Below are 27298 nucleotides of genomic sequence, written 5' to 3'. Positions count from 1 at the left end.
TCCGTATAGTTAAAGCTATGGTTTTCCCAGTAGTAATGTACGGAAGTGAGAGCTGGACCATCAAGAAGGCTGATCGCCGAAGAATTGATGCTTTTGAATTATGGTGCTGGAGGAGACTCTTGAGAGTCCCATGGACTGCAAGAAGATCAAACCTATCCATTCTCAAAGAAATCAGCCCTGAGTGCTCACTAGAAGGACAGATCCTGAAGTTGAGGCTCCAGTACTTTGGCCACCTCATGAGAAGAGAAGACTCCCTAGAAAAGACCCTGATGTTGGGAAAGATGGAGGGCACAAGGAGAAGGGGACGACAGAGGATGAGATGGTTGGACAGTGTTCTCGAAGCTACTAACATGAGTTTGGCCAAACTGCGAGAGGTAGTGAAGGATAGGCGTGCCTGGCGTGCTCTGGTCCATGGGGTCACGAAGAGGCAGACACGACTGAACGACTGAACAACAACAACAACAAGTTTGTTCTTGGTATGAGCTTTCGTGTGCATGCACACGAAAGCTCATACCAAGAACAAACTTAGTTGGTCTCTAAGGTGCTACTGGAAAGAATTTTTTATTTTGTTTTGACTATGGCAGACCAACACGGCTACCCACCTGTAACTAGACATATAGTTAATCACTTTGGGATACGGGGTTCTGGTCTGGGTAGGCCTTCGGTCTGAACCAGAAAGGCTCTTAAAACAGGGATAGTCATAGAATCCTAGAGTTGGAAGAGACCACAAGGGCCATCCAGTCCAACCCCCTGCCAAGCAGGAAACACCATCAAAGCATTTCTGACAGGTGGCTGTCAAGCCTCTGCTTAAAGACCTCCAAAGAAGGAGACTCCACCACACTCCTTGGTAGCAAATTCCACTGCTGAACAGCTCTCACTGTCAGGAAGTTCTTCCTAATGTTTAGGGCGTCAATGCGATGCCCTCCAGATCTTGTTGGACTCCAACTCCCATCAGACCCAGCCTGCAAGGTCAATGGCCATGGATGATGGGAGTTTCAGTCCAAAAACTATCTTAAAACACAAGACTAGCATAAAGCAGGGCCTCCTCGCTCTGAAGATTCCCTCTTGGAAAACTCAGTGCATGCATTTCTCCCAAACTCCAGGATCACTCTATTATGGTGTTTCCCATCAGGAAAGTTGACTGGTAACCCTAGGAATTTTTCCTTCTTCTGTGGTGTGTATTTGTTTTCTCTGATGCGCCTCCAGTCCATTGGAGGCTAGAGGAAGGTGGGTGATCCCAGCGGATGGGGTGTAAGTTGTGAGGAAAGAATGACCCTGCCTTGGCTCACACGCTTGACTTTAGCCTTCACTATAAATATGTGGTTAAAGGGGAAATCCAACCATTCTAAGGAAAGAAATATTTAGCATGACTGCCAATAAGCAGCAAAATGATACTTGCTCTGCTCAACGATACACAAAGCACTTTAACGAAGGGTGAGGCAATCCTGCAAATCAGCCTGGTGGTGGTGAGTGCTATTTTATGGAAATGAAGCATTTTTGCTAAAAGCACACCAAAAAACACTTTTGCTCTTTATAATGCTGCATCAGTGATTTATGAACCACAAGTGGAAGCAACTGAAACCTTTCTAGAAAGTTTTATTGGAAGCGACTTCTTCTAAAATCATCTCCACCCAAAACCCTGTGCCTTCATATCCTTTCTCGACAGCACACACAACCTCTGATCTTACGCTCTCCCGCAGAAAGCTTACTCCGGAACAGTTTGAATGTTTGCAAACATTCCGACAGGCAGAAAATAGGTTGAACCTTGCATCCACAGACAATCTGGCCATTTTAAACATGGGATTTAAAGTATTTTAGAGACTGCAATTGCCTTCAGTTATATGATTATATAATAAACATAATGTAAAATAAACAGTTTTATTGATTCATTCTTTGTGTTCAATAGATTTTAAAAGGCTGTTTAAAAGGTAAAGGACCCCTGACAGTTAAGTCCAGTCGCAGATGACTCTGGGGTTGCGGTGCTCATCTCGCTTTACAGGCCGAGGGAGCCGGCATTTGTCCGCAGACAGTTTTTCTGGGTCATGTGGCCAGCATGACTAAGCCGCTTCTGGCGAAACCAGAGCAGCACACAGAAACGCCGTTTACCTTCCCGCCAGAGCGGTACCTATTTATCCACTTGCATTTTTGGCGTGCTTTCGAACTGCTAGGTTGGCAGGAGCTGGGACCAGGGGGATTCGAACCGCTGACCTTCTGATCGGCAAGCTCAGGAGGCTCAGTGGTTTAGACCACAGCGCCACCCGTTTGGCAAACAGTTAATATCACATTTGTAACCCTGTTCTTCCTCTGAGAATCCCATGGCAGCATACCTGGGACTATCATGTTGTGTCCTCATGAGAGCATTGGGAATGGAACGGAACCCATAATCTGTCCAGTCCAAGGACAACAGAAACATGCTTCACACTTGAGCAGGCTGGAGCAAGCCAGCTTTGAGGTTCCTTGCATACGCTCTAAGTGGCTGAAATGTTGAAGAGAAAAATGTATGGAAATGGCTTGAATTTACGTTTGAGGGAAACACTGTTTGAAACAGCCGGCTCTGCCAGGTCTGGGTGCTAATGTTATTTGGTCCCAACATCTCACAGGAGACAAGACGACAAAGCAAGGCGTGAGCCACAATTTTGGAAGGACTTTATGAAATGTATCAGGTCGTGTGTGAAAAATAAGTTACTCTGACCAAGATTTGACAGCCCCCACCACAAAAATAAAATAAACAAAAATAAAATACACTTACTCTCTCTCTTTCTCAGTCAGTTTATCGTTAATATTATCTTTGATTGCAGACCTGGAGCCCTTGTGAATTATTGGATACCTGAGTGGCACTTGCAGGAAGAAGGAAATCATGGAGACCAAATGAGCAGTGTAGCCCAAAGCGACAGCATTGCTGCCATCATCCTTTGCTGTAAAGGAGAACAAGCACACAGTTCAGTCACTTCACCCTATTTAGGTCCAAACAGTGGCTCATTACCATGCTTTGAATTGGCTATTTCAACTCTGTTGTGTGTGGTTTTTTTTTAATGGGGCACGGCAATTAACACTGCAGGAAAAAAATGAGCTGATAGACATGGGTCTGGACTAGATGATCCTTGGGGGTTCCTTCCAATTCAATGGTACTATGGAGGGGTCAAGGTTGTGTTGTTTCCCAGACCCTCCCGGCCACCTCTTGATTCTATGCCAAGGATGATCACACCCAACCTCTTCTGATACTGTATTTTCCAACACATCTGTCACCAAGTGGAAGTTCCCCCCACTTCCAGCCTAACCTACTCTTCCCCACCAGCTCAAAGCCCTCACTCTCACCTTAACCCATACGTCCGAACTCCTCTGGGGGAGAGGGGAGAATACCTCTTTCAGCCCACACTTCAGAATCCTGAGAGAATATCTCCTGCTCTCCCACTCCTTCCCATTAGGGCACATGACCTAACTATCCTGGCTTACAGATGTTCTCATCTCCCATGCATTTGGTTTTTAAGAAGAAGAAAAAATGAGATTCTGCTTTCCCGTTTTCTTAGGCTTTCTTAAAATCAGTCACACCCGGCTTCCATGAACTCATGCCAAGCTTTTGGTAAGCGGAGACAAGACATTCAGACTCAGGGGGGTGGGGTGGAGAGATTGCTCCCTTTATATAAAATGGGGGAGGGGAAAACATGTATTTCATTACAGCAAATTGTTTTGGTGTCACGGATTAACCCCATCTTCTCCTGCCTGAATTTAAATTTCCACAACCTGTCTGGCGTCAACTTCCAGGAAATCATACGAAAGGCACTCTTTCAATGCAACCTGCCAATTTCATTTCACCACATTCAATTTTCAGCTGTGCCGTGGGGGCAGCTAGCCTAATTCTATGTGACAAGTTTGCTGAGAACTGTAATCACTTCACGGGCACCAGCAAACTGTGACAACATAAAAAATGGGCTGTTAAAAAGTTCTTGACACAAGGGGAGCCGTTGGACAGGAATTATAATAGAGCAAGGAATAGTATTTATTTATGAAGATTTTAAATTGGTGCATAAGATACCCCCTGTTTAGACAGCTACATCTGGGTGCACATTAGCATCTAACCTTTAATAAGGTCAGAGAAGTGCCATGTCACACGATAGTTTGGTAGACCTTTGACACACAGCTAACTCAGAATTCAACCATCTAAACTGACGCACATATTATACCATGGATATGAAAAGTGACTTCTATGTGACAAGGGGGAGAAGTTTTAGGGAAAAAATCACTACTCCTCTTCTTTCTTTTGCAATGTAACGAAGGTTCATGTAGAAATCTGGGCTAGTAAGAAATGCTGCCAAGTAGCAACAATGATGGGCTTGCAAAAATGGGCAAATTACTGCAAGAAATCAAAGTGACTCACTATTTAAATTTGTTTTCTTAAAATGTGGATACCCATCATGGATTTGTTAGGAACATTCGTTTGAAAACTGTCTCCTCCGAAACACTGGCATTTCCCCCCCCCCAACTGAAATTTGCTGGGTTTCTCTGCTGGCGTGCCTGCACAGGGCAATTAGGTATCAAAAGCAAGCAGGTAAATAGCCAATTACCTTGGAAGTCTTCAGAATTGGGCAACTTGACTCCACAAATAAAATAATCCTTTTGATCATTCTGTGGATTTAATAGCAGAAAGTGAGGTTGGAAGAGTGCCCATGCGAGAATAAAAAAACCCGAACTGTAAACAACGGAATCAAAATCTGAGCATGTAATGGAAGAAGGCAGGTCTTCGAATGTGTGCCATGAATGTTTAGCGGGAAAGCTAGTCAGAAGAAATCAAAAGCCACGTTTCACTTTAACATTCCTGATTTGACAGCAGCCTGCATCGCTCTGCGTTTGGCTCGCTGCCTTCGTTACTTATATAGATGGCCCCATAAACACTCTCCGGGCCTAAAGGTTTTCTTTGCTTCTGAGAACTGAAGGTGGGCCTAAAGGAGAATCCTAGTGCAGAATATTTTAAGGGACCTAGCCTATGTCCCCAGCGTCACTCAACAGGGTGTGATTGCTGCATCGTGCCATACCCTTAACAGAGGGATCACTGATCTCAGGGTCCTCAGTATGTCTGCTTCAGTTGGCAGCAGTTCCCCAGTGCATTGAGCACAGTTCTTTTCCAGCCCTGTGATCAAAGTTCTTTTTATCTGGAGATGGTGGAGGCTGAAGCTGGATTCTTACACATGCTGTAGGCAGGGGCCTATCTATAGGAGACTACATTATCTTTGGTTTGACATGCCAACGGTTCCACAAATGAATGTGGTATCCCGACTACAGCTTCTGAAGCTGGTGTTACTGGAGAACGTGAAACTCACCAGATCGATAGGGTAAATATAGGAAAGCTCTGAAAGTAATTGCCTGCATCTGATGGTCAACTGTGCATTGGTCTTCAAGAATTGCTCTCTGGTGAAAAAGACAAAAGTTGAATGAATACCTGAAGGGTCAACACAAATTATTCCCAATGCCCCATAAAGTAGTAGTAGTTTTAATTATGTTTGACGTTCACAGCACTGACAGATTATAGTTGCAAGGTCCGTGGGGTGGTTGCTCGTGAGTAACCAGGCAAGATTCCAAACCGTCTTTCAAGAGATTTATTGCGCATGCTATTTACAGTGCAGAGCTCCAAGTTCATGTCTGTATCAGTCACTCGCAGAATCCGGGAGTGGCCCCTTCCGGCTGTGACCCCAACATAAGAATCATAGAATCATAGAGTTGGAAGAGACCACAAGGGCCATCCAGTCCAACCCCCTGCCAAGCAGGAAACACCATCAAAGCATTCCTGACAGATGGCTGTCAAGCCTCTGCTTAAAGACCTCCAAAGAAGGAGACGCCACCACACTCCTTGGTAGCAAATTCCACTGCCGAACAGCTCTCACTGTCAGGAAGTTCTTCCTAATGTTTAGGTGGAATCTTCTTTCTTGTAGTTTGAATCGTTTCGGTATCCCAAATCTCCGCCTCCCCTCCTTACGTTTCACCCCTCTGCACACTTGGGGCACCAGAACTGGCGTGTCTCCCTCCTCGCCCGCTGAGCGAGGGGAGTGCAGGGTCTCTCCAACATCCCCAGAGCCTCTGCTCTCAAGACTCGGAGCTGCCTGCCCCTCCCCGCTGTTTCCTCGCTGTTTCCTCCGCTGGAAGAGGAGGTGCTGCTGGTCAGGTGGGGCCGGGGCTCTCTGCAACATCACGAGAGCCCTTCCACCACCCTGCGCTGAGCCGGGGACAGTTCCCTGACAATAGTGCAATATATACACGAGTGATGCCTGAACTCTGACTGTGTACAGTATAGCATTTTTCTGTTGTTGGCTCCTTTTTGGAAGGAAGGGCAGGGTAGAAATCCGACAAATGAAAGATAAGGTCAGCATTTCACTACTACAACCAATCCAACTACGACGGTTAAACAACCAAAAAGACTGAAACTCCTTTTACCTCTTAGCAGTGCATTCTTTTCTCAACTCTTGCAAGGGTTCTTTGTCCAGTCGGAGCTTCTGATATTCTTCCTCAAACACATTTCCTACCAGGGACATTTTTGGAAGAAAGTATCTGATTTGTTTTTTGTGTGCTTCAGCACTAAATACTGGCAACAATTGCAACACTATTTTTGGAGTATTTGTAAAGAAAGCAATACTATGAAATATGGATTTAAGGAATGCCTCTTGCTGCCAAACACCTTAGAACCATCTCTATTACCACAAGTGTGAACCCATCTCTTGGAGAACACCTAAATGCATCACTGAGAAAGGAGCTGAACCCAGGACACTATGCAAGCTTTTTGCTAGTTGCTGTGATCTCTCCTAATTGCACCATTGGTGTGCGCTTGGATTTCTTCCTTCTTCAGAGCTCATAAATCAACAGAAGACCTCACAGGTACCTTAAGACAACTGGTTGGAAAGAGCTACAGCTCTAAAATGAAGAACTGCGTCACAGTGGCAGCTTGCAAAAGGGGGGAGTCACTGACCTGCCCTCCCTGTGCTACAGCACCACCGCTGCAGATGGATATCAACTCAGCAAACAAGGGGCCAATAGAGTCCCACCTCATCCTACAAAGCTACTTCTCAATAGGAGTAACACCTTGCTCAACTACAGATCAAGCTCCTCTGGTGGCTCCTCCTCCTTTGATCACCTACTTTTCATGGGAAGGCAACTGCTAAATTGGTTGTACGTGCAGTATAGAGTTGTAATATATAACTGAAATAGAAATTCACACTTACCTCTGTCAAATAGCGTACTTTGTTCCTTGTGTAGTAAGGCAACTTCTCGGCCCAGGGCTTTCTTCTGCCTTTCTAGCTCATTCCGAAGCACCAAAATCTTCAACTGTAAACACTCACTCTCTTTTTTCTATTAAAAAAAAATTAATAAGAGGGCTGCTCAGCAAATATGTTGACACAGAGGCTGGGTGGCTATCTGTCATGTATGATCTAGATGAGATTCCTGCATTTCAGGGGGTTAAAACAGATGACCCTCGGGGTCCCTTCCAACTCTATAATTCTAGGCTTCTGGTTGGACTACTGCACTGAACACAACATGATAGGCTCAGAAAAGCTTGAGGATTGAGAGAGCCATCTGTGAAGAGGTCAGAGCAAATTCTCAAGAGGCTCTCTTGAAAGCACCCATGCAAAGCCAAAGTCAACCCGACTTGGACTACAAGATGTCAAGGCCTGGGAGCAGCAGAGCCTCCTGCAATGTAATAGCTATCAAGGCTAGTAATAATCTCACGACAGAAGGACACCGGGATCATAAAGCCTCTCTAGCCCTTCAATGGTGTCATCATCCAGTACAGGCACCTCCAACCTTCGGCCCTCCAGGTGTTTTGGACTACAATTCCCATCATCCCTGACCACTGGTCCTGTTAGCTAGGGATCATGGGAGTTGTAGGGCAAAACATCTGGAGGGCCACAGGTTGGGGGTGCCTGGTTCAGTAAAAATAAATATAATAATAATAATAATAATAATAATAATACCCTTTTCATTCATACAGACTATAGAGAGCAGATTTATTTTCTTATCTGCTGCCATGCCTTTTTAACCTGATTTAAACATTAAGTTTACAACTCAATGTGATTTTAACTGGGCATTGTTATTTGACTGTTACAACATTGCTGTTTAATTATTTTATTGTAAGCCGCCCTGGGCATCCCACATGGAAAGGCAGGAAGAAAAGCTGAAAAATTAATTAATTAATTAATTAATTAATAAGTGGTGCGGTCCCTGAAAGGGCCGCACTGGGAGCCTCAGGGGGATGAAGAAAATCCCAGGGCTCCCCAATGGACAGCTCAATGCACTACGTGCTAAAGCTGCTGCACAACCACACCTGCAATTTGGGCGCTCCCGTCGAGCGGTCTTCATTAATGACAAAACCCTAGGCAAAGTCTGGAGATCTCTGCCTCTTGCTGCATTTTGCAACCTCTGCAACTACATTTTCCCCCAGTGCGGCCTGAGCAAAGTGTGAGGCTTTTGCAGTCCACGATTCTCTCCAGAGATTAAGCTATCGATATCCTTTCCCTCCCTGCCTGTACAAAGGCAGGATGCCTGACGTGTTCCCATTCCAAGCAGTTCACAAGCCAACATAAAGATGACAGGCTTCACTTTACCTTGGGGACCGAAGCGAACATGGAGAAGAGTTATTGAAAGTGATAAGGAAATGTGGCTTTTGTTATGTTATTCGTAGATTTGATTTATGGGCTTATTGTGAATATGCATCTATGCTCTGTTCCCAACTTGCATGTAAACCCAGCGGAGGAGGCTTGAATGCCTCAACACAAGGCACTGGGGCCGAAGGAAGAAAATTAGTTCGGTGCTGAAAGAGGCACACAACGGTACAGTAATCCTCTGGCTAGAGAGATAGCGGAACTCCCCATGTTCCTCATCATTCAAAGCCAGCTTTATGAAGGACTTCAATTTTCCATTATGCGTCAAGCCTTCCAGACTCGTTGGAGAACCTCACTGAAATAAAATGCAGGGCTCCCCAATCCGAACCAAGCACAACATCGTGAAGAGAATGGGATACAAGCAGATTGGCTTCTTAAAACTGATACGAGGCACCAGGTGCCTGCTAGGCTGTGCCAATATAAATTTCCAAATTAAGTCACTAGCTATACTGGTCCCCATTCTAGACCATGCTGAGCCCTTTGACATTAGTCGGTGCCAACAGACTGCTTCGTTCCAAATTCTTCTCTTTTTAAAAACAAAAAACAAAAACTGAGCCTAACTTGACAATTAAAATGTTTGTCACTGTGCCCGAGAAACCATTACATGCATTTTGCGCATCCTCAAAAGCTTGGAGCGTCGGCAAGCTCAGCTATTACACTCGGCCCAAACAATTACAAGGTTCACCACACTTTCCACTGGTAGCTCATTAATCCCAATCTGTAAGAGTCTGTTTTTCCTGGCAGCCACTTTTTGCTCATTCGCCACAGAGCCAGCGTTGATGCTTTACAACTGCAGAGCATTAGGAGGCCTATTAATTTGGTTTTTTTCCCCTCTCAGCAATTTAGGCTTAATCCAATACATCAAGACGCTGGGACTTTCCAGACAAATATTTCCATTTAATAATAAAAAGGGGGTTGAGTTACACGCAAGAGTGACAGTGCTTGAGAAAGTCCATACATCTGTAATTATTACATGGAGACGTCAAGTGATTTCTCCTGCACGTGAAAAACTCGTCACTGCAGACCAAACCACTCCTAACTATCAGGGAAGAGGTTGTCTGCACAAAGTGTGAGAAAAGTGGTTGAGCATCTCTGTAATCCACAGACTAAGATTCCCCAAACCTTTTACTGTTCGCATTTCCCAACTTTTGTAAATATATTCCTGAATTTCATTGGTTACAGGTTTGTAACTTTGCGTGTTTGCCCCCACTCAAGCCAGGCACCTCAAATTCCATTGTATTGCGGCCTCCTAAGTGAAAATTGGCCAGGCACAAGAATAGTTTTTTCCCTTGTGCCATTAAATTGTTAAATTCATAGTTGTATAGCTTAAGGGGAGGTAAAGGGGAGGTCTTGCGAGGCAGCCCCATAGACTTTTTCGTCTAGCAGGGCAGCCTTCCGCTAGACGAATGCCTTTGTCTAGCGAGTTTTTCATCTAGCGAGGCATTCGTCTAGCGGGGCACCACTGTATTGTGAGAGGAACAGTGTCTGTATGTTTACATTGCAATGTAGCCGAAACAAATTCCAAGTATGTTGGAAAATGTACTTGGCCAATAATAAATTATTCCTATTCCTAATCAAGACCTAAATACAGAAATACAGTGGTGCCTCGCAAGACAAAATTAATTCGTTCTGCGAGTCGTTTTGTACTGCGAAAAATTCGTCTTGCGAAGCATGACCATAGGAATGCATAGGGGTGCATAGGAATTTAATTCCCATAGGAATGCATTGAAATTTTCATCTTGCGAAGCACGACCATAGAAAAATTCAAAAATTCTTTCCAGTAGCACCTTAGAGACCAACTGAGTTTGTTCTAGGTATGAGCTTTCGTGTGCATGCACACTTCTTCAGATACCAGATAGAAAAATTTGACTTGCGAGTCACCTAAAAATCGCAAAACCCTTTCGTCTAGCAAGTTTTCCGTTGTGCGAGGCATTCGTCTTGCGAGGTACCACTGTAAATAAATGGTTGGCTTCAAATTGCGAATAAGGGCCACAGAATGAGCAGCAGTGGGGTTCTTTCTACCAGATCATTCTGACATTAGCTGAGACCTAGGCACAGAGAGGGCCTGCGCCAAAGTTCCCCTAACAACTGCTCACACCTCTCTAACAAGGTACTCCTTTCAGATTTTGAAAGCCCTCCAATGATATGAACCCATCAATGTTTTACTCAGGGCATTTGCAATAAGTGAGAGAAACAAACGCATCCCGGAAACCTACCAGCTCCTTGCTCGTCGACGTAAGCCTCAGTTTCTCTTCAATTTCCCTTCCTATTTTCTGAACAGTTACCTGAGTCTGTTTAATTGCACACTGGGCCCGGTGGAGCCTGCGAACAAACACACATAGAAGAGTTAAAACAGCCTTTGGAAATAAAACTCCACTGCATTGGACACGCTGGAAGCTACTTTCTGAACGCTTCTCTCGGCTGTCTTTGCTTTAAAATGATGTTGATGTTGTATTTTTAAATTGCTGTAACCCTCCCTCCTTTTGGAGAAGGGTGGGTGATAAATAGAATGTATAACTAACAATAACAATTCCCACTGGTATCAACAGAGTATCAACAGAGCAAGGGATGGGGTGAACTGGGGTTCAAATAGGTCCGTGCTCACTGTACTAAGCCCCTACTTGGAAAATGGGTGTGAATTCACCCACAGAGTTTCAACTCAAGTTTAATGGCCCTCATCCAGCTCATCACTGAACCCAGACCCTGGTCCATGCCCGATTCAGATGTTATGCAGAACTAGAGTTGTGTGTCTTCAGCATACTGGAGACATTTTGCTCTGAATCCTCTAATGACTGCTCCCAACGGCTTCCTATGGGGGTTACTGGGTTGTTGTTTTTATTCTGATTATGTATTTTGTGGTTTTATATTTTGATTTTATTCTGTGAACTGCCCTGAGGCCTCCGGGTATAGGGTGGTATATAAATTCAATCCATCCGTCAATAATAATTCAATAGCGTTGAGGACAAAATTGTGCCCCATGGCACATCATAACACAAATGTCAGGGGGTCGAGGGGTTTCCCCGCAATGCTACTCTCTAGAACAGGCTTCCTCAAACTCGGCCCTCCAGGTGTTTTAGGCCTACAACTCCCATGATCCCCAGCTAGCAGGACCAGTGGTCAGGGGTGATGGGAATTGTAGTCTCAAAACATCCGGAGGGCCGAGTTTGAGGAAGCCTGCTCTAGAATATCCCTGACACCCATCCCACAGAGGTGTTCCAGATATGGAAAGCTGGATCCTAAACAGGCAACACTTCATATTTCTGTCTCATAAGAACTGACAGGAAAGAGAGAGAGAGAGAGAGAGAGAGAGAGAGAGAGAGAGAGAGAGAAGCCACTGGTTTCAATTACAATTTTAAATTGGGCAAAGTTTTAAGCTTGGCCTACACATGGAAGAGAATGCAATACATCACTTCAGGCTGCAGGTGGGAGAAACCATTTTTGAGCGCTCCCTTGCATAGACTCCTTGCAAAGGAAAGGGGAAAACTAAAGGATATGTACCGTGATGGCACTGTATTAAAACAGAAATAATGAGCAAATATTCGGAGGAAGATATTTTAAATTCCAATTTTGATATTGCAATAAAAAGGTAAAGGACCCCTGACAGTAAAGTCAAGTTGCAGACGATTGGGGTTGCAGCGCTCATCTCACTCTACAGGCCGAGGGAGCCGGCGTTTGTCCGCAGACAGTTTTTCCGGGTCATGTGGCCAGCATGACTAAGCCGCTTCTGGTACCTATTTATCTACTTGCACTTTGATGTGCTTTCAAACTGCTAGGTTGGCAGGAGTTGGGACCGAGCAACGGGAGCTCACCCCGTTGCGGGGATTCAAACTGCTGACCTTCTGATCGGCAAGCCCAAGAGGCTCAGTGGTTTAGACTTTCCAAAGGGCAGCAGCAACAGTTACCAGAAGTGTTTTTAATATGCCATAAGTTTCAGTCACTCCCCAAACCCAAGCTATCTGATGCAAGACAGACACGCTCTGCTAGACAGACCGCTCCTGGGGTGACACACACAGGGAGGGGCTCCAAATCTGGGGTGCCCATTCCTGCAGTACTAATTCAAACCTCATTCCTCACACTACACAGAAGTGCATGCCCTGCAGTTAAGAGCACAGAAACAGGTTGAAGTTAGCAGAAGTTGATTTATGATAGCTGGGTAGCACAAATATCTTCCTACTGTTTCCTGAACACATTTTGGTCCTTTAAGGAAATGAGTTGTTTTTTAAAGGATGTTTTTTAAAGAATGATCCAAGAATGTAGCAATTTTAGAGGCATTACAATTACCTCCACAACTGACATATTTGAGGGCATTTTCCACTGGAGGCCAGTCTGGCAGGTGACCCTGCAGGGCGCTTTTGGCCTTCCCGTGCAGCACAGCTCATTTGCTTGATCCATTGAGGCAGGCTGTTATTTATAATGCAAAAGAGCACTTGAGCTGTGCAGGGCGCTTCAGAAGCCTCATTTCATTTATCTTCAGCGACCTGGGAGGTAGGTCAATATCATTTCCATTTTACATGTGGGGAACTGGCTGAGACAGAGGTTTTGCTCGAGGTAACTCAAGTTCACAGCTGAGCTGAAACCTGAACCCAAGTCCCCAAAGTCTGCACCCAAAATTCTATACCCAGGACCACCTTAGTGCCCACTTGCCCTTTCCTTGTTGCAGCCTATAAAAAATCCACATGTGAATTGAACATGCCACTTCCTTCAAAAGCTGAACGAGAATCAAGGCGCAACCATCGTAAAACCTGTTAGTCACACAATAAGTAAATTAGAGTTGGATTTTGAGCTGGAAAACTGGGAGTCCAAACCCCATTTACGCCCCCAGTATTCAATGGGTGGCATTGGTAGGATGCTCTCTCCTATCTGTAAGAATTGCAGAAAGGGTAATTGGTGTTAGCTTGCCTTCAATAGAGACAATTTATGCTACCCGAGTAAGGAAGAGAGCAGAGAGAATTGTAGCAGATCCTTTACATCCCGGTCATCATCTGCTTGATTTACTTCCATCTGGACGTCGCTACAGGACTTCATATACAAAATCGGCCAGGCACAAGAATAGTTTTTTCCCTTGTGCCATTAAATTGTTAAATTCGTAGTTGTATAGCTTAAGGGGAGGTAAAATATGGGTGGGGTTTCTTTACTTCTTTGTATTGTGAGAGGAACAGTGTCTGTATGTTTACATTGCAATGTAGCCGAAACAAATTCCAAGTATGTTGGAAAATGTACTTGGCCAATAATAAATTATTCCTATTCCTATTCCTATTCCTATCTGTTAGGCCACAGAGCAAGAGTTGCCATAAAGAGATGAGAGCAAGGAACCATCCACAGCGTGTTTTAAAACACTACATAAATATATTTAGCCCCTGTAGACCATATTTTCTGCAGAATGCTTCAGAATTATCTACACGCCATTCTTGTAGCACAAAGTAGTCACCCGAAATGCTTTTGCTTTCAATAAGATTTTAAAAAGTCCCTAAAGATCTGCAACTGCAGTTCTAAAGCCAGCCTTCCTTGTATTTAGCTGTCAATCACGACAATATTATTCTCCACATACCTATAAATACTGAGCCCAGCTAGCGTTTTGAAGCCAAGATTTCCTGAAACATATTTGTGTGCAGAGTAAAGCTGCGCTGTCAGCTCCAGCACAGTAATTCCACTTGCAACTTACCCAAGAAGCTCAACCCTGACAGCATTACATGCCAAAAAGGAGCACCCTCTACAATCTAGGCCTATCACCCAATGCCTTTGCTCTGCACAGAACTGCAGAAAAGGACTCTATTATACAGTCAGACAGTGACAAAGAAGCTAAGTTGAGCCAAGGTGAAGACAAGCAACAGATAATCAAGAGCCTCTGCTCTTCTTTTCTTCTAGAGAAGTCAACAAGGTCATTATATCTCAAGGGTGTTACGGAAACAGAATTTAAAAGTCTTTGGAAGCACTCATGTATCCAAGAGCAACCAAGGAAAGTGAAAAGATGGGAGGAAGGGGGTGTCCCTGAACAACTTGGAATTCCCTCTTCATGCAAACTAAGGACTACTGTTTCAGGATACAGGTGAAACTCGAAAAATTAGAATATCGTGGAAAGGTTCATTTCTTTCAGTATTTCAACTTAAAAGGTGAAACTAATATATGAGATAGACTCATGACATGCAAAGCGAGATATGTCAAGCCTTTTTTTGTTATAATTGTGATGATTATGGCGTACAGCTGATGAGAACCCCAAATTAACAATTTCAGCTTTGGGGTTTTCCTCAGTTGTACGCCATAATCATCACAATTGTAACAAATAAAGGCTTGACATATCTTGCTTTGCATGTCATGAGCGTATCTCATATATTAAACTCCAGTAGCTAATGAACACAATTGCTTACATAAATGGTCTTTTCCACGATAATTTTTCGAGTTTCACCTGTAACTCCCATACGACTATACCCTGCATAAGGGCAAGATGTTGGAGCGAAATAATTATCCACCTACTGCTGATGTCTGAAAATCAAACATGCTGCCTGCATATGTAAGATTGGGCCCATATGTAAAAGTGGGCCCTTCTTCTGAGCTCACTGGGAAGATCTATCAGGCTGGTGAGCAGCAGAAACAGACCTTCTCAGTGGTGGCCCCGTTAGTGATGAACTCCCACAGGAAGTACAGCTGGTTGTATAATGGTCCCCACCCCCCGATCAGGCATTGTTAGTTCTTTCCTTGCATTTTATTCAAACAATTTATAAGACTAAAGTGTTCAAAAAAAATTAGGGTACTCCCCAAACCTTAGTTTTAGTTTGTAGAGTGCTTTAACAGAAACTACTACACATCTCAAACGCCAAATGCACAGAGGCCAGTCGGTGGTCATTGGCCATATCAGATTTGTGTACATTTACCCAATTGTTTTGTAAAAACACTTGCATCCTGTCGTGTTTCGCAAAATTTTCATAGGATTTGCCAATATGTTTCCAACAGGAAGACTAAAAAATTAAAATGCCTCATTCCAGATGCCGCTAAAGCAGAGCAAAGGAAGCTTTGCCAGCAGAGACCCATAATATATAAAAGAATGTTAAACGTGATGCCCAGAAATATCAGGCTCTCTCTTGTTGCCCGAATCAATTTTGTTTATTTTAAAGATTTTGATCGAGATTTTTCAGTATCCTCAAGGCAACCAATTTCTATAGGACATGTTTCAGGTCTTTGGATTCTCATCGCTGCAACTGTTTCAGATTATCCCAAGCAAAATTATATTATGGGTCACGCACTACAATCATTGAAACAATCACTAACACTAGAGGTTCATACACACAAACATTTCATCTGGCTGATTAAATGAAGTCAAAGCTGAACCTTAAAGCCCTCGCCCCATGTGTGTGCTGCCTTTCTCCCAAAGAGTAAGCTGAATGTGTCCAGGGTCATCCCATTCCATCTGCATGACCAGGGTGGATAAAAATAATGATTTTTTAAAAAAAAATTAAAAAATGATTTTTTAAAAAATTTAAATCAGATTTTTTTAATTTAAATTGGATTTTTAAAATAAGATGCTTTTGGAGGAAAAATCTTTCTAAAGATAGTTTTCTATTTAAGTTACATTATAGTCCAAAGGCTATTCATCAGGAAATAAGGATTTGTTTTAAGTATTTCATGTGTGCTAAAAGTCAGTCTAAATTTAAAAAACACAAAAGTTTATCCACATCAGTTAACAAACATGCATATGCTATAATGTTATTGTTTTAGTTAAATAAGCTGTTTAAATTGTTATGAAGGAAATGATTATATTTCTCCTTCCATTAAAGTACAGCAGAAAAGTTGTCCAAATATAAACAGTTAACTTATTAAACCTCACCATAATTCCATCTATGTATTTCTAACAGTATAACCAAATCAGTCATTTATGATATAACTGTAAAAACTAGTCTGAAAAATTATTCTTCCAAAAATGAAACCTTCATCTGGTTGTGAATATTAAGAGGATGCCAGCAAGGTTGAACCTTTCTGCAAAAAAAGAGATTTTAATCAAGTCTTACTGACTAGTGATTTAAATCGTGATTTAAATCAAATCAACCCTGTGCATGACAACCTTGCAAGGCAAATCATCCTGATGGATTCTGACTTGTCCAAGACCACCAGTAAACCTTGTGGCTTACAAGACCTCTGCCTCATCTTGGAGTTGCTTTGGAAACGATGAAGTCCTGCCAGCTAAGAGTACTGGTGCGCTGCGTCCAGCTGGCAGGATTTCTCTGTGTCCGGAGTGGCCAAACATTTATCCCTTTAGCTGATGCACCTTAACGGCAGATAGAAGGGGGGGGGGGAGAGAAGTCCACTCAGCCTGGCAAAGCAGCTGGGCCAAATACCTCCAGGAAGACCACAAGCAGGATCCAAACGCAACAGCAGCACCCGCCAATGTCTGAGAGAAACTGGCACAAAGCCACAATCTGAACATGGAACTCATGTAGTTTGGAAGCACTCTGGTTCTGGCATTGCTCCTGAAGGCCAGTGCTAGTTTGTCAACTGTGTTCAGTCCCTGAGCAGACTTGGACGCAGTCAAGCCTACATTCGTTACATCAAGGCTGGATTACTGAAACATGATGTACATGGGGCTGCCTTTGGAGACCTTTTAGAGACGTCAGATGGAGGAGAATAGTACTACCAGAATTTTGGGATCATGTTCCTTTGCTGATTTACTGAGTCTCTTTCCAGGTATTATTGCTTTTAAAGCCCCAAATGGAAATTCAAGACAGGCCAACTTGATTGGACAACCACTCCCAGCCCCTAATTCAATTCTAGTTTAAGAAAGAGAGGAATAAAGCCTTCAGTTTCTTCCCATTATGCTTTATTTTTTAAACACCCACATTCTTTCTCAGCAAGGAAGCATTCTTCCTCGATAGGCTTACTGATTCTCTTTAATACTGCTTTTTACCAGTTTATCCGGAAGAAGCATAAAGCTGACTACCTCATATTTCCTGGCTCTCTCTGGATCCATTTTTTTAAAAAGTCATTTCTTAAATATAGAAATACACTGAGCCTCACCTGTGTCTGGAAGAGGACTTCTTACATGACACCGTCACAATATTTGTGCATGTCACTAACAGATTTACAACATACAGTCGTACCTTGTTTTGTGACTGGGAACTGTTCTGGAGCCCCGGACACTAGACGAAAAGGACGCATGACAAAGCACGATTTAGCGCTTCTCAGCATGCAAGAGCAGCAAACCCATGCAGACTCAAAACGAAGTCATGAGTTAAGAAAAATGTTGAAACATAATTTTGTTACGAAACCTGAAGCCTTTTTACTAGGTATTATAGGTACAGACATTGAAAAAAGGACATTAAGCTTTCCCAATACACAGTGACTGCAGCTAGGATTTTGCTAGCACAAAGGTGGAAACAAGAAGAATTACCGACGAAAGAAGAATGGACAGTGAAACTGATGGAATATGCAGAATTGGATAAAATGACGGGAAGAATCCGGGAACAGCGGGACCAGAAATTCATCAAAGACTGGTTAAAGTTTACGAACTATTTGAAAGACAATTTGCAATTGAACACGCTAATAGGACTTCAAGAAGTTTTGTAGTTAATGTGTAGAAATATTATTGTAAGTATGGTAGTTAGAGTATGTATGAGATTTATGATAATGTAAGCAATGGTAGATTAAAGAAGTATAATATTAAGATATAATTCTGAAAGCCATATGGAAGGTCTGAGGGAAGTCACGGCTATGTTAGCCAAAACTGGAAAATGTATGTGAATGTATGTTTGATTTTTTTGTTGTAGTATAGTATAAAATAATAAAAATTATAGTTTTAAAACAAAACGAAGTACCACTATATAAAAGAGACTCTAGATTTTCACTCGGGTCTGGTTTCTATGTTGGCTAGTTTGAGCTGTAAAGTTGGAAGGGACCATGCAATATGCAGCTGTCCCATATGGGTTTGTTATCTGGTATCTGAAGACCACAACAGGAAACACACTGCATTTTGTACAAACTTGCTTCCAAACCAGCCCAGGAGAACAGAGGTAGCTGCTCTCCCCCAGGGACACATCCCACGCCTACAATGTGTGCTGTTGCACCACCTCAAGAGGAATATGCACTCACATCGGTGCACGTGAAATTCTCGCGTTATTTGTTTCAACTGTCTTCGGGCATGAGCTTAATTTAGAGGAGTGAAATGCTTTCTTTAAACGTAATTCGAGAAACAGATTGATGATGAATGCTGAATATACACAGCAGATTTTGGAGAAGATTCCTCCCCGCTCCTCACAGCCATAGATGATTGCATGCTAAGTATGCAACCTTTCAAATCCATTCCAGATATTCTCTTGAATAATTCCATCTGATTTTGTTCCTCAATCAATTCTGCTTATGTTAAAGGAATAGGTTCTGCTATTAACCAAACGTCAAGCAATCACAGTCAGATTCCACCAGCTATTTCTCAACAATAAATGATTTCCCTGATAAACTGTGATGGCTTGGAAAGTAGCCCAGCTGTGACCCAATTCAGTTGAAAGTTATCACCATGCAGGATTTAAAACTAATTGCATGGATTAGAATACAAAAGGTTGTTCTGAGCTGTATTTATTTTCATGTAAAACAATTCACTAAGTTCACATCTATTGACAAAGTGTGAAAATATCTCCAAAATGAAGCTATAAAAAAAAAAGTTTCATACTAACTGGATGAGAATTTAATATGGCACACATCAATTCAGGTCTTTCAATGAACAGTTTACATCCATAACCAGAATATACTGCTAAGAGACGGGCACCCACTCAGACATGCAAATGTTAATTATGACTGATTTCGTTACTGTTCTTGGATTCTGATGTATACCCAAGCAAAAAGGGCAACTTTCGTTTAGATGCAGGTGGCTCCCCATTCACACGGGGGTTACATTTTGGGCCCCAGCACACAAGTGCAAAATTGCAGAAAATGGGGAGCACCCTGGAGAGTCCTCCTGGCTCGGGAAGAGACTCATCCCAGAGCCCAAAGAGAATACTCTCTTGGGGCTTCAGAGAGGATCTCCACGCAAGCCGGAGGGGCAGCAGGGCTTTGTTGAGCTGCTCAGCCTCCCCACCTAACAGCTGGTATATGGGGTAGCACAGCAGCAGAAGCAGTCACTTCCCTGCGTGTTAGCTGAAGAAGCCCTGCTACCCCTCTGGTTTACACAGAGGTCCTTTTCAGGCTCTGGGGAGGGTCTCCAAGATGTTCCTCATTTCCGGGTACCTGGCACTGTGCTTCTGTACAGTCATGCGTTAATGGGGAGTTGCCTATCACAAAGGCTTGGGAACGGCTGCATATTAATCAGAGTGCTTGTGCACAAACACTATTACTCTCTTGGTACTTTTTGGCTACAAACTAGCCCCTCATATGGAAATGTCCCATATTACTCTAAAACCCCACAGCAGGTCTAAATGAGTTGATAAAATGGGCAATATCACTTCACTCTACAGGTAGGGGGATCACATTTTTGAATGTTCCTACATTTTTTGTAAACAACTCTTGCATGCAGAAGACTAAAACAACAGGTTGTGTTACATTTATCATTATTATTATTTACAGGGAGTGCACAACAGGAAACATTCCAAGTGTTATTCCCCTACCTTTAGCCTAATCTGCAAGCGCAAATTCTTAAATGATTGATTTTCAAAGAATCTGGAGCTAATTGTGTGTCTCCCCCCCCCTTTGTTTTCTTTTCGGATAGAGGCAAAATATGACCAGAAATCACTGGGCAGCAATAGCCATGCAGGCTACAGAAGTGCCATCTCTTGGGCATTAAGAGTCTTTTATAGACATTACCTATACATTTTCAGAAAAGTCTCTAAAATCACGAGGGCCAGGAACCTTTTAAAACTGAAACCAATTCCCAGGAGTCCAATTTCTCTGCTAGATTCATCAGAGCATTCTGATAATTTAACAATGCAGAAGATGAACATCGAATCACATTTCCACTATTAAAAAGCAACAACGTGAGGAGGCAGCAATAAATTATCTATCCCAGCCCCACAGCCCCTTTGTTTGGCATATTTAGGCCATTTTAGGTACCTTAGTCACATATCAACAAAGCAAACACTGGTCAGTTAGAGAATCATCACTGTTCTCAGCTGGTGCTTGTAAAAAAAAGTCCAGATCCATGGCTTTTTGACATGCATTGCGGTCAATCGCCTGAAGCATTTTCCATCCATCTTATTGAATGCCTGGATGCTGTTCACTCTCTTCCTCTTTTGTCCTCTCCGTCCTCCCCCCCCCCCCAGTACAGCATTTATTTCATTCTTGGTCACAAGCCATGAATGCACAGACTAAATACTACAGTCACACATCCTATAGCTATTTCTCACAAGAGAAATAAATACAGGGAAGGTCAGATTTGCCAAAACAACCTTAGTTTACACTGGGTTTATTTAAACAAAGTAACGGCCGCTGGGGATTTAGAAAACAGAGCGAGAGCTTTTTGGCAAAGTGAGAGATATGGGATACCCAAATTGCAAACACCCAGTACTATTATTAAATGAGCTTCTATTAAACAGATTTTAAAACAAAAAAATATGAAACCTGAACAAACAAGTCTTTATGCTTACCTAGAGACTAGGTCCTGCTACATTAGCCATGAAGAAGGAGAAGCCTCCAATCCAGACCCCCAAATCTACACATGTACAACTAATCTGACATTTTGTTTTTGGAATTTCCTTCCCCAACAACACATCCAATGGACTTTTCTGTTTTACATGCAACCCCATCCTCACCCAGTTCCTGAAGCTATGTGACAAATAGTCAACGCCAGAATAAGACAGGAGCCAAGAAGAGGAACGAGGATAGAAATGGAGAAGGGCTCCACGAGTCTATCCTGACCAGCCATTCAGCTTCCTGTGCAACATAAAGCAAGTGTTCTTAACAGCACAGGATGCAAAAGGGATAGTGCATGAAGATAAAACACTCCAAGAGCTATCGGGACCCTTGGATGAACTGTGATCCCAAAGCAGAAAAACATCTAAGGATCAAGCTTTCTCAGTCCAAAGACCTCCTCTTTCCAAACAGTAAGATGCAACCCAGAGGGGTCCAATAACCTTTCTCAGAAGCCAACTAGCAGAAACGTGTCTTAAACCCACTTGGGGGTGGGGGTGTTGCCGAGTCACCATCCCTTTTCCTTTAGGAACATCTCTCGTTTAACGCAACTGAAATGCAATTTAATACCACTCAAGAGCAACTACAGTGGTACCTCGGGTTAAGAACTTAATCCGTTCTGGAGGTCCGTTCTTAACCTGAAACAGTTCTTAACCTGAAGCACCACTTTAGCTAATGGGACCTCCCACTGTCGCTGCGCCGCCAGAGCACAATTTCTGTTCTTATCCTGAAGCAAAGTTCTTAACCGGAAGCGTTATTTCTGGGTTAGCGGAGTATGTAACCTGAAATGTAGGTAACCTGAAGCATATGTAACCCAAGGAAATTGAACGCCTTGAACGTTTTAGCTCCCAAACAGCAAACCAGGAACTGAGTGTTCCGGTTTGCGAGCGTTCTTTGGAACCCGAACGTTCGACGCGGGTTCCGCAGGTTCCGATTGGCTTCAGGAGCTTCCTGCAGCCAATCAGAAGTCGCGCCTTGGTTTCCAAACATTTTGCAAGTCGAATGGACTTCCGGAACGGATTCCGTTCAACTTCTGAGGTACGACTGTAGTACTAATGATGGACCCCTCAAAATTCATCACTGTTTTTCTCTTCATTAAGATGGTCAGCAGATACCTACACAATTGCTTGCACAAGCACACCAACTAAAATATTGGCAGATTCTAACTCCTACCCACCAAATTGCCATCTTCAGGGTTTGTATCACAAAAGAAAAGCTTCTCAGCAAATGTTGACAGCAGAACTAGATGTCAGAACTTACAAAATCTGTTGCCAAAAAGAGGACAGATTCCCCCGCTCTCCTCCACAGCATGCAGTAGAGCTTACTTCATATTCTGATGTCATTATTTATGTATCTTTTCTAAGGAGTCAAAGCTTTTTACAAAATTAAAACACACCAAAAAGAACTCCATAAAATTGCAATTTAAAACCAAGTCACAGACAGACTGCAGCATAAAATCTTAATAAGCTCATGGCAACAGATAAAAGGACTCTAAAGAGTCTAAGTTTCCTGAAACATGGAGGGGGCATTTAAAGGATGCCTGGAAGCCAAGAGGGAGGAAGCTTACCAGGCTCCCAAAAGGAGGACATTCCAAAACATTGTCACCACCAATCGAGAAGGCCCCATCTTTTATATTCATCCACCTGACACCACATATCAATGGAACCAAAAGCAGGACTTCCAAACCTGATCTTAACTGGTCAGGAAGGTTCATATAGGAATAGATGGTCATGAGAACAACCTGCTTCCAAGGCCATTTTCAGGGTTTTAAACCTGAAACACCAGCACTTTAAATTGAGCCTGGAAGCAAACAGGAAACCAGCAGAGCTGGAATAGGACCGGAGTGATAAAATAGCATCGATGGATACCAGACAATAGTTTGGCACCATAACCGGAGCTTAGAATTTAAGTTTCCAAATTATTTTGGAGCTACACCAGCTAAACATTAGGCTTTTTGGAAGGCCTTAAAGAGTCGTTTGTTGCAATTGGCTTTTCCTGGGTAATGTTGTGTCTCGCTCACTGGGTGTAAGGTGGAGTATTGTTATGCTGGTCGAGTTCCGAGTCTGTTTTATTTGTGTGGATCTTTTGTTCTTGGTTTTAGTAGTAACTTGTTAATACTTGTAAGCTGCTTTGGGCACAAGGGACCTAAAGAAGTGGCATATCAATACTTTAAAATAAAGTAACTTTTACCAAGCAGTCCCACACAGAGCATCGCAGTAGATCAGCCAAGAAGCAACTAAGGCATGAAGAATTCGTATCAGGGCCATCTTGTTTGGGAGAGACCACAGCTGGTGAACTAGCTGAAGCTGGTATATATATATATATATATATATATATATATATATATATATATATATATATAAACACAGCTAGCTACCATCACCACCTACACATTCAAGAATGTCTGCCAAGAATGGATGCCAGAGGCATCCCAGATGGCAAGCCTGCTTCTTCAAAGGCAGCACAATCCCATCTGGAGCAAGTTGCACAACCTTCCCCAGATTGCCAGAGCCCCTGACCAACAATTCTTCCAACTTATCTGCATTATTTCAGCTTATTCACCTCCCTCGGCCCACTCAAGTGACAGACGCTGGTTTAGCAGCTCCACAGACTTCCTGGGATTAGACTACGGGGGGAAAGGGGGTAGAGTCGCACACCATCAATATACTGATGACACCTCAGCCTAAGCCCCTGGATGATCTCCCCAAGTTGTTTCATGCAGATGTGAAACAGAGTAAGAGACAAGACAGATACTTTGGTACCCTGTAAGCCAAAGATCATGGGGTTGAACAACATCCCCCAGCACTACCTTGTGAGACTGGAATGTCTGGAACCCTTGAAGGACAGAAGGATACCATGGCCAACGCTACATAAAAACAAAAAGCCATCAAGAAATTTAAGAGAATCAACAGTCACACACTTCTGTGCATCTTTCAGCACAGGCTCATCCACCAGGGCAAGCAAGGCAGCTTCGATGCCCCAAAACAAGACTGTAACAGATTTAAGTAATCAGGTTTCCCTAGGACTACCTGGAGCTGAGATACCGTCACATGCTCAAATTAAAGGCTAATGTGAGATGGACCAATGGTTATTCACATTACTTGGCTCCCCATTTTTCCCCCACAAGGGGTCTCACTACAGCCTCTCGCAAACATGCAGGAACCATGCCTTCTCTGACTGAGGCACTGATCACCTCTCTAAGACAGGATTTCCCAAACTTGGGTCACCGGCTGTTTTTGGACTACAACTCCCATCACCCCTAGCTAGGAGGACCAGTGATCAGGGATGATGGGAACTGTAGTCCAAAACCAGCAGGAGACCCAAGTTTGAGAAACCCTGATCTAGTCAGATTGCCTGTCTTTCTTTGTTGATTGGGGCGAAGGTCAAGCGTGAAAGCAACTGCTCTCACCTCTTCAAGCAGCTTGCCCACCCATGTCCTCAGGGGCAAACAAGCTGAAAAATACTCATCGCCGCATGTATGTCTCAAGTGTCATACATAGGCACAGCCATCTCTGACGCCACTTGAAATCTGGTGTCCCAAGTCAGATGATAGCAACATGTGGCCTGTGGAGATGGAGGGGATCTCAACTTTTTGGTACCAGGACATTATTCAAGTTGTGCTGCATGTTAGTTTGGAGGGGAGATCATTACTGGCAGCAACCCCATTTCATGCTATGTGTAATTATGCATTTCAAGATGTTGGCAACGTCCAGGAGTCTAGTTATCCACCGTGTCCAGTCTGCAACTATTGTGGAGATACTATACCTTGTCATAAGGCAGAGTACTTCTCAGTTAGATAAAAGTTCAGTTATTCAACCCAGAATGACAGATTCCAGTGTTCAATGTGGTATTATATACAGAATAAGGCATTTTAAAAGATCCTAAAAATTGAAGCTCTTTCCCCCCCGAAGGCTTATTTTAAGGTATCGGAGCTCAGTATGTAGAGTATTACCTGCAAATATTGTTCTCGTTAAAGCCCAATGGAAAACTAAGCCATCTCCCTGTGACTTTCAATCCCCTCACATATGCACATGGCTCATATAGGTTTGTCTGCAGCCGCAGGCTAGAATTCAGCACTCACTTGCCAGCTGTTAAAAATTCCTGCTCTAACTCCATGCAAGAAGTCCAGGAGGTGGTCACCCTTCACAGACTCAGTAGAAAACTGCACTGTCAAGAGCTATTAGCGAGAAAGAAGAGAAATGCAGGAAACAGCTTGGAGTCTCCTCTCTTTGGCACATACGAAGCCGGTCACTGCAATATAGGCAAGGTGATTTCTCCCGAGATGAAGCATGTAGAATTTAGTATTCCCAGTAAGTTTAGGGGTCATTTTAAAAAGGCCAACATTTGCTCACAATTTCTGAAAAAACGTATGAATTGTTTTGGGCCCCTGAGATAGGCCTCAAGTTGGATAAGGCATTCCTATTCACAGCTTAAAGGGTTTATGTTGTGGGGTGGGGAGGAAGAGATGAGAAATTAATTTCAGGGAACCCAATGCTCTCAGATGCATTGCTGGCGCTCAGTGTCCACCCCCCCCCCCCAAAAAAAAAACACTTTAAGTTATTGCGTCCCTTGATGGATAGATTGTATTACTATGCTGCTTTTCATTCAAATGAATCCCAAAGTAGTTTACAAACAAGGAATAATAAGAACATAATAGAACATCACAAGTACAGCACAAATCATATAAAACAAATTTTCAATTAGCAGTAACTACACCTCAGATTAACCTCGTTGGCTACGATGCAGTTGCTGCACAAAGCTGCTAGCACTGGCTAGCCGAGAGCTTCAATCCATGTGCTGCTCTCTACTGTTAATTTTTCAAAGCAGCAGGAGGGGAGAACGCTTATGTATACCTCAGCCAACAATGATTTGTGGGAAGCTAGGGGGGCGCGGGTGGCACTGTGGTCTAAACCACAGAGCCTAGGGCTTGCTGATCAGTAGGTTGGTGGTTCAAATCCCTGTGACGGGGTGAGCTCCCGTTGTTCGGGTGCAGTGAGTGGTTAAGAGCGGTAGACTCGTAATCTGGTGAACCGGGTTCGCATCTCCGCTCTTCCACATGCAGCTGCTGGGTGACCTTGGGCTAGTCACACTTCCTTGAAGTCTCTCAGCCCCACTCACCTCACAGTGTGTTTGTTGTGGGGGAGGAATGGAAAGGACAATGTTAGCCGCTTTGAGACTCCTTCGGGTAGTGATAAAGCGGGATATCAAATCCAAACTCCTCCTCCTCCTCCAGCTCCTGCCAACCTAGCAGTTCAAAAGCACGTCGAAATGCAGGGAGATAAATAGGTACTGCTCTGGAAGGAAGGTAAACTGTGTTTCTGTGCGCTGCTCTGGTTCGCCAGAAGCAGCTTAGTCCTGCTGGCCACATGACCCGGAAGCTGCCTGCGGACAAACGCTGGCTCCCTTGGCCTATAGAGCAAGATGAGCGCGCAACCCCAGAGTCGTCTGCGACTGGACCTAACGGTCTGGGGTACCTTTACCTTTACCTAGGGGGTGATTAGACCCACCAGCATTCTTCTACAAAGCTACTAACAGAGAGGCACTCCAACCAACCCTGCCCTGCTCCTATTTGATCTCCCGGCACACTCACATGTGGCACATCTATTTTACGTAAGAAATTATTACCACAGCATGATATAATGTTCATTTAAAGGTGGGGGTGACAGAAGGCCACAGAGAAGGACCATTTGGTATTTGACAGTCTTCCTCCTCCAGGGAATCATTTTATTTAAATTGCTTCTAACCCTCACAGCTGAAAATATGAGCTGAAAAGCACGTGCAAAGCACAACAACAGCTCCAGAGTCAAGGAGGTGCAGCCTGAAGATCCTTCCCTCCTGTTGCCAAAAGCTATTGTTGAGGCCAGAATTCTGATTTGTTTTAAGCACAGAAAGACAGAAGAAGGTGCTTCTCCCCACATAATGTATGGTTAACTTATCAAAGTCACTGCCACGGCACGTGGAGATGGTCTCCAGCTTCAGTAGCTTTTTAAAAAGGGATGAAAGGTATTCGTCCAATGAAGATGAATGTTGAAAGATTCAGGACAGATAAAAGAAAGTAC

At 43.5% G+C, this 27298-nt stretch overlaps 1 protein-coding gene across 1 annotated transcript in view; it reads right to left on the bottom strand.

Annotated features, from left to right (window-relative positions):
- The window catches only part of UVRAG (UV radiation resistance associated), a 79655-nt gene that overhangs the window by 30500 nt on the left and 21857 nt on the right, over positions 1 to 27298 (bottom strand). The window contains exons 7-12 of the mRNA XM_033145982.1: positions 10859 to 10964; positions 7206 to 7332; positions 6424 to 6508; positions 5316 to 5403; positions 4563 to 4623; positions 2750 to 2915 (exon numbers count right to left, since the gene is read on the bottom strand). Coding sequence (XP_033001873.1) covers positions 2750 to 2915; positions 4563 to 4623; positions 5316 to 5403; positions 6424 to 6508; positions 7206 to 7332; positions 10859 to 10964 — 633 coding nt within the window. The remainder of the gene's footprint in view (positions 1 to 2749; positions 2916 to 4562; positions 4624 to 5315; positions 5404 to 6423; positions 6509 to 7205; positions 7333 to 10858; positions 10965 to 27298) is intronic.

This window comes from Lacerta agilis, chromosome 4 (assembly GCF_009819535.1).
Source record: "Lacerta agilis isolate rLacAgi1 chromosome 4, rLacAgi1.pri, whole genome shotgun sequence".
NCBI classification, from domain to species: Eukaryota; Metazoa; Chordata; class Lepidosauria; order Squamata; family Lacertidae; genus Lacerta; species Lacerta agilis.
This window is presented reverse-complemented; position numbering and strand designations above follow the sequence as displayed.